The sequence below is a fragment of the Chinchilla lanigera genome, unplaced genomic scaffold, assembly GCF_000276665.1.
Source record: "Chinchilla lanigera isolate Chin_1 unplaced genomic scaffold, ChiLan1.0 scaffold00054, whole genome shotgun sequence".
Classification (NCBI taxonomy): Eukaryota; Metazoa; Chordata; class Mammalia; order Rodentia; family Chinchillidae; genus Chinchilla; species Chinchilla lanigera.
Genome location: NW_004955455.1, coordinates 8,009,945 through 8,021,911, shown reverse-complemented (window position 1 = coordinate 8,021,911; position 11,967 = coordinate 8,009,945). Strand labels below are relative to the sequence as shown.

The following is an 11,967-nucleotide window of genomic DNA, read 5'->3' as shown; positions in this document are numbered from 1 at the left end:
GGCGGAGCTTGCAAAGGCGCAGAGTCTCAAGACCCAATGTTCGCTCTACGCCGGGGCTCCGGGGCGGGACTCAGAGGAAGGGGCGGAGTTCTGGGGACCACGTCGGGGGAGGACCTGTGCGTCGGCGCAGAGGAGCGGGGCCGCCAAAAGCCGCGACTGCGAATGGCCGGGGCCTCTAGAAACTGAAGTCTGAGAAGGGAGAGGCGGGGCTTATCAAAGGGGCGGGGCCTCCGCGTCCCAGAGCTGGAAGGGACGGGGCGGGGCTTGGGGTGGCCCATCTGCCGACTCGGGCGGAGGAACTCGGCTCGCACTGGCTGTGCTGCCGGCTCAGCAGAAGTCGAAGGTGCACACGGGGTCGGACCGGGGCCATGGGCGCCCCGCGCTGCCCGGGTCATGAGGACGGAGGCGGAGGCAGCGAGGGCGCAGCTCGATCCCGGTCAGTGCCTCTCCGAGGGCCCAGCCCTCATCCCGGGGACCGAGTGGGACTCCGCCCTAGCGTAGGGCAGGGTCCGGCTGCGCGCGACCTTGGACTGACTGCCGCCGCAGCCCAGGTTGTGAGCTTGGAGCGAAACCTGCCTTGGTGGACATTCCCACCTCGGCTCCCAGCCACCCCCCCCCGTCTTCATTTGGGGTTTCCTGGTACTCCCGGGGCTGGGACCCTAGTCACAGCCGTCACGAGGGAGGGTCTGGGTGGCAGGGTCGTCGTCTTCCCTGGAAATTATTAGTCCTGGGGCCACCTTGGGAGGTCCCTGTGGAGGAGCTGAGGCCAAGAAAGGGAGGAAACTGCCTGAGAGCACCCCGTCGTGGGAAGGCCCGAGTCTTGCTGCAAGTTCTTCACTGTCCTTACTTCTGCCCCGGGAAAGACAGAGCCCCTTGCTCCCCACCCCTAGAAGTGGGGAAAGGGGGGCAGTCACGCTGGATCTCCTTTGGGGCAGAGACCAAGACTGACGTTCAGTCCTGGGCCTCGATTTGCTTGTCCAAGAAGTGGGAGAAGGAGGAAGTCGTGGTTCCTGCTGTGCTAAGGCACAGGGCTGTTAGTAAACAGTAAAGCGATGAGGTGCCAGCTCCGGGAGAGGTCAAGAGCGCGTGGGACCCAGAACCTAAGGTGTCAGTGGGACCATGGCGTCACACCCAGGCTGTGGTCTCTTGTGATTGCAGCATGGTATAGGTACCGACGCTATATTGGGAACCGCATCCCTTCTCTTCCAATTATCTAACATTGTTATTGACAAGGTTCTTGCCTTGCCTGAGCCTTGGGGGAGTGAGTAATGGCTCACATTTGTAGGGACCTTTTCCTTGAGGCAGGTTCCGGGCTAAATTGTTTATATGTCATGCCCCATTAAACCTCAGAACAACCCAGTGAGGTAGGTGATTGGTGTTATATGCAGTTTGGCAGAACAGCAGAGCAAGGCTGAGGGGGGCTAAGTGTCCAGGGACAGTGGGTGGACAGCCACCAACTCTAGCCAGGCCAGGGCCTTCCAGGCAAACACTAGCTCTCTAGTGGGGTAGTTCCTTGGGTCCAGGGATCAACATCTGGCAGCTTTGGGCTTGGAAGAGTAGAGTTTTTATCATCAAGACAAATGCCAAGGTCTCGCCTATGGCTATCACCTCCCGCAGGGACATCTGCACATGGGCTGGTCTGCCCAAGCCAAGACTGGGATGGCCATATGGGGATGTTTACCCTGTGGGGCCTTAGGATCAAAGGGTTCTAGGGCTCAGGGCAAGAAGAGGAGAGGCAGCTGATTCTCTTGGGACCCTAAAGAGCAATTGTCCTGTACCCATTTTTAGCTAGGCTTAAAGGAAGGCATGCACAGGGTCACAGCCCAGCGGAGGGTGGCCTAGGTAGTCCAGTGCCAGAGGCCAGGCCACAGAGAAGGGAAAGATCCTCCAACAAAGGGTCGTAGTCTGGAAGCCTGGGACAAGAGGCGCTGCAGTGACAAGCAGTGACAGGCATCTCAAGGGAAAAGGCCTTTTTGGAAAACACTTCACCAAGCACTTCTGAATGTCTGCTGTGAGTCAGGCATGGTGGCATAGGCTTGTCTTCCCTATACCACCAGGCAGGAGGATCACCCTGAGTTCAAGGCCAGCCAAGACTCTATCTTAAAACAAAACAACACTGAATGTCTGCTGTGGGCTGGAGGAGACAAACAGGCCTGTTCCCACCTGCAGCCAGAGTCCTCAGTCTGTGTAGTGGGGAAAGCAGATGTCACCTTGAGAGGCTCTTAGAGAGGGACTGGAACACTTGAATGTTCCTGGATAGGGGGACAACCTTCTGGGCTAGATTATGCAAGAGCAAAGGCTGGAGGGTAATCTACCTCAGGAGAGAAAAACAAGGCTATTTATAGCCACAGTGAGGGGTTCTGGAAAGGGAAGACACCCACCCTGATAGTGCCACACCCTGCAGAGAGCTCCACTCAGCCTGCTGTGGGGAACTACTTTAGAATATTACTTCCTGGAGAGCTGGGTCAGTCTTTGGTCACATTTGTGTGCCAAGAGCCTAACCCGCAGTGAGTGCTTAATAAGTTCATTTCTTCTAACGTGTAGTAAGTTATTGAATTACTACCGAACATCAGGCACCCGACACTGGGAGTCACAGCGAACAACATGTTCCTTGCTTAGTCCATTTGCGTAGCTGTAACAAAATCCCTGAGGCCAAAGTCGTTTGTAAACAAGAGAAATTTAATTTTCCACAGTTCTTAGAAGTCCAAGATCAAGGTGCCTGTGGGTTCAGTGTGTGGTAAAGGCCCATTCTTCATGGATAGCTCTGCTGAGGTGTCCTTACACGGTGGGAAGTACTAGAAAGGGGAAGAACTCTGTGTCCTCACGTACCAGATCAGAATGGTGGAGGAGGAGGGAGGTTGTAGGGGGGAGGCCTAAGCTAATTCCTTCTGACTGTTTTATAAAGCACTAATCCATTCATGAAGGCAGAGCCTTCACACGGAATCACTTACCCCTAAAACTCTACCTCTTAATACTACTATAATAGGGGTGAATTTTGGGGAAATGTGTTCAGACCATAGTACCTGCCCTAGTCCCTTGGGAAGACAGTATCCTCTGTGGTCATTACTTTTGCTAAACGTGGAGGCGGCCTCTTCACTTCTCAAAAGGCATAGAAAAAAAATTCACAAAAGATACCAGATTTTAAGCTAGGGCTTGAGTGGCAAGAACAGCAGAAGGAAGAGAAGTTGCAGACAGAAGATGCCATTCATGCAAAGGCCCTGGGGTAGAATGAAGGCATCTGGGTTTACAGAGTAACTGGAACACAGTTGAGGGCTGAGATAAGTCTGGTACACCCAGGTTGGGCAGGGACCTGCAGGCCCTCGGTCCTTCGGGTAAGAAGTGAGACCTTTATTGTAAAAGCAGTGGGAAACTGGATGAGATTCCTTTGGCTGCTGTGCAGAGACAGAAGAGGGGTGGAATTCGGGAGAGGACAGGCAGGACTGAAATCATGGCAGTTGTAGGAAGCAAATGTGCAAGGGCCATGAATGAAGAACCTGATTCTTTTAGAGGCGTCTGGGTAAGAGGAAGGAAATGAAGCCTGCACTCTGCCAGGGCTGAGCACACCAGGTCCCACCTGGAGGAAGGGTCACATCAGCAGTGCCAAGGGCTGTGCATGCTGTTGTCCTGAGTGCTCACGGCACCCTGCACATCTACAGCGGTCCGTTCCAGAGGAGGAAGGAAGCACGGAGAAGTCAGTGGATTCAGCTAGCAGATGGCCTGCCTTGCCCATGCCCGCCTGCCTCCCTCTAGCCTGCTGCACACCCTGGGAGGGGAGGAGCAGCCAGGATCCGTCACAGGGCCCTGCCGCCTAGAAACATAGAAACCTCCCACCAGCACGTAGACAGACTTCATGCAAAGGTTTTGTCCTGTGAGCCGAAGCGTGAACTCAGGCCCGGAGGAATATACACGAGGGACAGGCCTGGCCGGCCTGGGATCGGAGAACGTCCTGAGCCTGGCTCCGAGGACTGTTCGCTATAGGAGGGTAGGAGTCTGAGACTTGGACAAAGGCAAGAGGTCTGAACGGGCAGCACAGACTCCACAGCTGCTGAGTAGCCCTCTGGGTTTGCGTGCGCTGGGGAGCAGTGGGGCCGGCTGGCCTGGGCTGGCCTCCTGGGGTGGTTCTGCGCAGAGCCAGTCACACTGTCCAGATGGAGAAACGAGGGCGCGCTGGGTCTTCAAGTGCTGAGTAGCTGTCACAGTAAGCAGGAGTGGTGACCGGTATAGGAAAGTCCCTTGGGTTTTTTTAGACTCTGAACTTTGTCCAGATTCCTGGGGTAGCAGAGTAGGAAGATCCTGCAGGCCCTGTGCCAGCTCACCCTGGCCCGAGGGCCTCAGTGGGGTTGTTTGTTCCCTGTCTGCCTTGTGCTCCCCACACACCCTTCTGGGCAAGCCTCCACCATTTTCCCAGCCTAGGCTGCTGCTGCTTCTCTTTCTCTCTCTCTCTCTCTCTCTCTCTCTCTCTCTTTTGCTTTTTAAAAAATTTTATTGGTACAATGTAGATATACACAATAACATTCATCATAGGGAATTTGTACCTGAACATGGTATATCATGATTCTCTTTGTTTTCCCCATTCCTCTCCCTTCCCTTCAACCCCTCTCCCCCTCCTTATTTACAAAGGACTTTGTAAACATTACTTTGTTTCTATTTTTTCCTTCTATTTTTTCTTGTTCCTTCCTTTCTCCTCCCTCCCTTGTTCCCCTTCTTATTTGAACATTTTCTTCCCATTTCCCAATAGTCGTTATGCCTTTTGGTCCTTATTTACATTTTTGGTTTCTCACACCAGCGAAACGATGAGGTATTTAAACATGTGTGCCCAGTTTATTTCACTTAAGAGTATGGTCTCCAAGTGCATCCATGTAGCTAGAAATGTCTCAGGTTTATCCTTCTTTATGGCAGAGTAGTACTTCATCATATAAAAAGACCACATCTTTATCCAGTCGTCAGTTGATGGGCACTTGGGCTGTTTCCATGATAGCTATTGCAAACTGTGCCACTATAAACATGGTGGTTATTTCTTAATTTGCTGGTGTTTGCTGCCACCGGGACAGGGACCTTATTCACTCAGCACTTCACTGCAGTGCACATACCAGGTCCTTACTTGGAAAATATTTGTCAGTCCAATGACCAGATCAGATCAAAGGTCTCCACTTCGGGGATGGTCACACTCCGTGAGAGGAAGTCATTTTCCCAGCCCACAGCCAGCCAGTGACAGAGCCGGCACTGGAACTCCCAGGTCAGGCCCTTTCTGTTCCACCTCACAGCCTGCCAAGGACAGACCTGGAGGTTGCCCAGGGACAGTGGTGATGGAGCTCCCAGGAATAGTCCACATGTATAGTTCGTATGACAGCTCTTCCTTCTAGCTGGGACCTTCATACGTTGGTAGTTAGTTAGGCAAACCTGCTGAGAAACTGCGAACTTTAACCTGCTGAATGAGCCCGTGTGTCAGCTTTGGTCTGAGAGCAGGAAGCAAAATAGCCCATGTCCCTGCCTCCTAAAAGAAGAGCTCTGAGGGAAAGGCATGAGTACTTGAGTAGACCTAGTGGGGGGCCAGGTACCCCTCAGAGAAGTGAGGGCTGGAGCCAGCCGCGTCCAGGCAGAGGGAGCAGGTATACAAAGACCCCCTGGGTGTGAGGGATCGTGACAGGTGCCGGTTCTACCTAGAGGGTGGTGAGGAAGCAGGAAGTACTGGGCCAGCAGCTCTGAAGGTGTTGTCCAAAGACGGTCCACTGGGGGTTTTTGGGTAGGACGGACTGGCTCTGGCTGGTGTTTTTTGGGAGATCACTGGTGGTGTAAGGAGAGGGGAGGAGCGTGGGAAGGCCTGTGAGCCCCGACAGCATCTACGCAGGCGGCAGTGGTAGTGTCTTCAGTGGGTGGCAGTGGTCGGCACTGTCCTGAGGGTTGAAGCTTCATCTGTTTCCATGCAGGGGACTTCGTGCAGCTGCCTGTGCCCATCATTCAGCAGCTCTACCACTGGGACTGTGGCCTAGCCTGCTCCAGGATGGTGCTGCGGTGAGTGGGTGGGCCCAGGGCTGGGGGTTCCAGGCCTCCCCTAACCATACCACCTCCTATGACCTGGGTGGGAGTCATCACCCATACAGCTGTCTTTGGCTAAGGCTTGCAAGAGGACCAGCTTCCCACGGGTCATGTCCCATCTGCCAATGTGAGTAGAGGGTGAGCTAACTCACCCAAATCTCTACTCAGATGATGCCTGGGAGCTCAGGGGTCAGGGAAATCCTAGGGGCACAGTCCTGCCCCACAGACAAGCTCTGTGGCTGAAATAGGGGGACCTCCCGCCTCCTGGCCCCAGGCTCCTGAGAGGCTGCATGAATATTACAGGAGCCTTAACCATCAGAGCTGGAAGGGATACACCCATCACCTTGTATAAGAGTTTTCAGTCTGCTGTCTGGAATCTCAGACAGCCTGTTTTACGTACTAGAATTCCCAGGAAAGATAGAAATCAACAAGAGTTCAGTGCCTAAAACTTTGAAAACCACTGACATGATGCAAGGGCCTCATCTTACGGATGAAATGAGTGACACCCGGAGAGGGCATCTTTGTGCCCAAGGTCACATAGCCCCCAAGAGACATAAGGAGCAGAATCCAGGCCCTTGATTCCGAGGCTGTGACAGTGTCCAGGTAGCCTGATAGTCCTCAGCTGCTCAGGCAGCCGTGGACAGGCCACAGAGTTTCATGAAGAACAGAGTCCTCTGACAGGCCCCTCTGACAGTGGCTGTCAGGTCCGTGGGTAGAACGAGACCTGGCCCAGCTCTCCTCAAGAGCCAGCTGACCTCAGCTTGTCTGTCTGCAGGTACCTAGGCCAGCTGGACGATGGAGAGTTTGAGAGTGCCTTGCAGGAGCTGCGGCTGACCAGGAGCATCTGGACCATTGACCTAGCCTACCTGATGCGCCATTTTGGCGTGAGGCACCGCTTCTGTACCCAGACCTTGGGTGTTGACAAGGGCTACAAGAACCAGGTGAGCAGCCGGCCAGTGGGCCTTCTTAGTGGGGGCCACGGAGGGGCATAGGTTGTGCAGATGTAGCAGTTACCAGAGAGGGTGGTCAAAGCCAGGGCATCCAAATGGATCCACAAGTGCAGAGATTGGGGCAGTGGCAGATGGGCTATTAGCAGGATTTGCAAGCCAGTCAGAGGTGACCTTGGTGCATTTGGAGCGTTAAGCACTGAGTCCTGGCTCCTGCCTGCCTTCCTACATGCTCAGGGGACATGCAGAGGGCCGTCTGCCTTTCTGCATTCTTCCTGCTGTTGCCCAGCACAAGGCAGGCTGAGGGTCTCAGAGCATATAACTCTGACCTCACGTGGCCATCATTTGCCTGTTTTTGTTTTTGTTTTGTAGTACTGGGGATTGAGCCTAGGGCTTTGCTCGTGCTAGGCAAGTGCTCTGCCATGGAACTGTATTGCTAACCCTTCTCCTTTGGGACAAGATCTTGCCAGATTGTCTGGGCTGACCTTGAACTTACGATCCTCCCGCCTCAGGCTCCTGAGTAGCTGGGATCACAGGCACAGGCAACTGTGCTTGGCATGTTTGCCTCTTTTCTTCCTTCTCACCAGGACAGCCAGCTCTAAGCTTGGTGGTTGGTGTTCTGAAATAAAAGCCAATACTGTCTTCCTTTTTTTCTTTCTATCCATTATTGAAAAATTATGCCAAGCCAGGCATGGTGGTGCACACCTATAATCCCAGCACTCAGGAGGCTGAGGCAGGAGGATTGTTGAGAGTTCAAGACCAACCTGGGCTACAAAGTGAGCTCAAGGCCAGCCTGAACTGCATAGTGAAACCCTGTCTCAAAAAGACCAAAAAAAAAAAAAGAAAAACAATACCAACTTCGATGGCTGTGCCAGCATACCACTGTGTTCTATCTCCATGCAAAGCTAGGGCCAGTTTTACCTGCCTCTAAGCAGATCTTGGCCCAGGCTTCAGAACTTGGCAAAGCGGAGTTACTGTTGTTCTTACCGGACAGAAGGCTTTCATGTGGTGGCCAGGGCCAAATCAGCCTACCTCTCCTGTGAACCCGCCAGCCCACGGGAAGAAGGCTAATAAACAAGGCCTGGTTGGGCAGAGACATGGGCCTGAGAAGCAGAGTCTCTTCAACCTTCCCCACAGGGGCTCTGGCCCACTTAATCCCCTGTACCAGATAGAGTGTGTTCAGTGGACCATGCCTGGCTAAGCCGTCCTGGCTGGGGCCTGCGCCTCCATTTGCCTCAGGCTCATATTTGTCCATGTTTGCCAGACGATGGCCTGAGCCTGGCCGCTCATCTCAAGTGTCCTCTGCATTCCTCTGTGTGCTCCTGTGCCCTCCCTGGCGGGGGACAGACATAGCTCTCTGACTAGATGTGGAGCCCCGCAGCAGGCTCCTCTGGCTGCCCACGTCTCTCTTTCTGTAACGCACTCTGCTACATCCTGGTGGCGTGAGGGTAGCCGGGTGGTGCTCACTCCAGCCTGTCTTTCTCTGTCCAGTCTTTCTATAGGAAGCACTTTGACACAGAGGAGACCCGGGTGAACCAGCTGTTTGCACAAGCCAAGGCCTGCAAGGTGCTGGTGGAGAAATGGTGAGCCCTCCGCCGCCCACTCTTCCTTCCACGGCCACTAACCCTGGGGAGACTTGCAGTTGAAGGCCGCTCAGAATGGCATTTGGAAAAGACTGCAGCTCTGGAGTCAGGCAGAACTGGGGTTTCCTACACCGGTAGCTGGGTACACCGAGTTGCCTCTCTGAGCCTTGGTTTTTCAATCTATAAAATGGGGATCAGTGGGGCTGTGTAACCCAGGCCCTGGCCTGAGTTGGCTCCTGAGCAGGTGCTGGAGGGACAGGTGAGCGAGACAGAGTGTGGCCAGTCCTCGGGGGTTCCTGGCTGTACCTCAGATTTTTCCGTCATGGTGCGGATTCATGTTTTCATGACTAACATGATGTCACCGCGTGACCGATTTGGAAAACAGGGAGACTCCTGCTTTGACCATGTTAGCGTGTGTCAGAAGGAGAGGCAGCGAGTGTTCATTTAGGGCCCTCTGCGGCTGCTGTCTCACTGACTGGAGAGGACGCGGCGGTGTGTGATCCTAGCTCACTATTTCCCGAAGTGGCAGTCCTCCCTTCCAGCCGGCTCCTGCATTTTTCCCATAACTGAAATGCTCCCCTCTGTACCTCTTGGGCACACTGCCAGCTCTTCCAGATAGAAAAAATAGCAGGTTTCCTCGCCCAAGGCGGCAAAGCGAACTGCCACGTGACTCAGCCGAGGCTGCTGCTCGTCCTGAAGAGACAATTAATGAAGGTGGCCCCAGCTGGGGAGCCCTTCAGCAAAATGGGGCCGCTCCTTTCCTCGCCCTGCTCAAGCCCCTTCTGTCCCTTTTCAGTTTTTACTTGGATTTGCTGCCTGCTGGGGTATACAGAACAGGGCCGTTCCTATGAGTTTGCCTCCAGGGGTGTCTCTGCTGAAGGGGCCGCTCCTCGGTCAGTGCTGCCAACCAGCGCAGTCTGAGTGGTGTCTTCTGCTACAGGGAACCTTAGGGAAAAAAGAAAGAAAGAGAGAGAGAGAAAGAGAGGAAGAGGGAGAGAGACAGAGAGAGAAAAAGAAAGAAAGAAAGAAAGAAAATAGCCCTTTTAGAAAATCATTTGGTTGGGAATCTGGCTGGCCAAGCTTGGCTCAGATTTGAGGAAGTGAGTTGGGCTGGCGATCCCAGTGTAAACCACATAGGATTTGGGGTAAAGAGGAGATGAGAGTTTGGCCCAGAACTTCACCATCCAGGCCAGGAGTGGAGTTCCAGTTGCTACTCTGGTGACCCTGAACTGGACCCACCTGGAGCTGACCTCCTGTGTGCCCTTCCCTACGAGCCCGGCCAGTCCTGTGCTCTCTCAGACACCACCTCCCTCTCACCCCACCCCTGCATTGGTCCTGTGGTTGGCCCTGGGCTGAGCTCGGGCTAAAGTGACAAGCAAGGACTTCTCTAGGCATAGGCAAGGAGCTCAGGGCAGAGGGAAGACAAGCCAGGTCCCTCAGTTTCATATCACAGAGGAACAGGGCTTGCAAACCGAAACGTGTCCACTAGCAGACCCCGTCCCGCCCACAGCACGGTGAGCATCCAGGACATCCAGGCGCACCTGGCTCAGGGCCACGTAGCCATCGTGCTGGTGAACTCGGGGGTGCTGCACTGCGACCTGTGCTCCAGCCCCGTCAAGTACTGCTGCTTCGCCCCCAGCGGACATCGCTGCTTCTGTCGCACCCCAGACTACCAGGGCCACTTCATCGTGCTGCGCGGCTACAACAGGGCCACTGGCTGCGTCTTCTACAACAACCCAGCCTACGCGGACCGTGAGTGCTGGGAGCAGGCTGGGCCAGGGCAGTCTGCGTTCACTGTCTTCTGTACCCCACGCCACAGCTTCCTCCCATTCAATCTGTTGTGACGAAGATCTCCCTCTGCGCCTTGCCCCACATTCCCCCTCCTCCTGGGCTCCAGTCCTCTGGACCGCCCCCTCCGGCCAGGCAAGCAGGCCAGCCACCACCACCGCCGCCGCCAGGTCCCACCTTCACGCCTCAGGCTGCACGGCTGCCGTCCCAGTCCCAGCCCTCCCAGGATTGATAGCACAGTCATTAGAAAATCAGGCAAGACCTGGCCTTAGCTCCAAACTGCCCGCTGCCCTCGGGGCACATGGAAGGGCTACTTCCTCGTCTGTCCATGTAGCCCGGAGCGTATTTGTTTCTCTCTCTGGGCCCACTTACTTCATCAGCTCAACTGGGGAGGGGTTAGAGAAAATTGCCTTTGCAGCCCAGAAAAGGCCAGGAGTAGAGTGCTTGAGTTGAGCGTAGTGGCCAGGTGGGTGGGACGCAGACCTCAGTCAGCTCCCATGGGCGCTGGTGGGGTGAGCACCCTCTCTTCAATCACTGACCCCACTTTTCTGTCCTTGTCCCCAGCAGGAATGTGCAGCACCAGTATCAGTAACTTCGAGGAAGCCAGAACCAGCTATGGCACGGATGAGGACATCCTCTTTGTCTATCTGGATAGCTGACACCAGGAACCTGTTGTGCCCAGGTCCTTGGACCCTGCACCCTACCCCTGCCAGGCCCACTCAGGACCCTCAGGCCTGGGGCTGCGGGGACTTGGAGCCTTAGCCTGTCTGCCTGGCACACCCGCTTTGCCCCCCAGTGCTGTGTTGTCATGCTGCTCACCCCAAGCACCTGTTGGTTGCTGGAGGCATCCTCAGACCGGTGGAGGGAAGCCTCCCCCAGCACATCAAACCTGATTCCTGTCAGGCCCAGAGGAAGTGCAGGCCCAGGGCGAGGGGAGAAGCCCGAGTCAGTCACCCCCACAGACCTCAGGAACCTGGAGAGAGAATTCACCTGACCTGAGCCCGCTTGTCAGGACCGCGCCTGTGTGTTCCGAGAGTACAGATGAACCTCAGCCCTGGAGCTGTACTGTCCTAAGCCCTGGCCTCCTGCAAGTGCTGCAGAGCCCCAGGTCCCCGTGGTGGGCGCCATCACCACTGCCTCCTTCCTCTTAGTGGCTGCCAGTTTCTATGACTCATTTCAAGGCCTCTGGTCCTGAGTGTTCCGCACAGACACCGTCCCAGCCACTGTGCTCTGCAGCGCCCCGGCCCTGGGGACGCTGGGGCTCCTCACGGCCTTGTAGGTACTGTGTCCCTAGGACAGGGTGTCCTCGGTAGTGAGCCCTCCATCCGCTGCTGCGCCCGGGGGCTGGCATCAGGGAACGTGCTTCAGGAATGAACAGCTGCACAGACCCATTGCCCCCACACACGGGCCCTCTGACACCAGCCTAAATCCCACCAGGGGAGGCCTCCTCCCACGTGTGGAGAGCCCCAGGCCCTGCACTCTGATTCAGTGGGAAAAGGGCAGCCTGTGGCCACCTCCCACCCGAGTTTTCACGCCAGGACCTTTCGCACAGAGTACTGGGTCTCTTATCTTGATGGAGAGGAGCAATGCCTCTCCAAGATCACCCAGCACCT

At 55.2% G+C, this 11,967-nt stretch overlaps 1 protein-coding gene across 2 annotated transcripts; it reads left to right on the top strand.

Moving 5' to 3' along the window:
• Nucleotides 1–245: 245 nt before the first annotated feature.
• Nucleotides 246–11,725, top strand: Gucd1 (guanylyl cyclase domain containing 1). 2 transcript variants are annotated; one of them, XM_005396388.2, is made up of 6 exons: nucleotides 246–436; nucleotides 5,928–6,012; nucleotides 6,812–6,977; nucleotides 8,475–8,566; nucleotides 10,077–10,318; nucleotides 10,922–11,725. In XM_005396388.2, exons 1-6 carry the CDS (start codon nucleotides 394–396, stop codon nucleotides 11,011–11,013), a joined length of 720 nt encoding a protein of 239 aa, XP_005396445.1. In that variant the 5' UTR covers nucleotides 246–393; the 3' UTR covers nucleotides 11,014–11,725. The 2 variants fall into 2 exon arrangements, with proteins under 2 accessions (XP_005396445.1, XP_005396448.1); XM_005396391.2 differs by lacking the exon at nucleotides 246–436 and adding an exon at nucleotides 3,724–3,982.
• The last annotated feature ends 242 nt before the right edge of the window (nucleotides 11,726–11,967 follow it).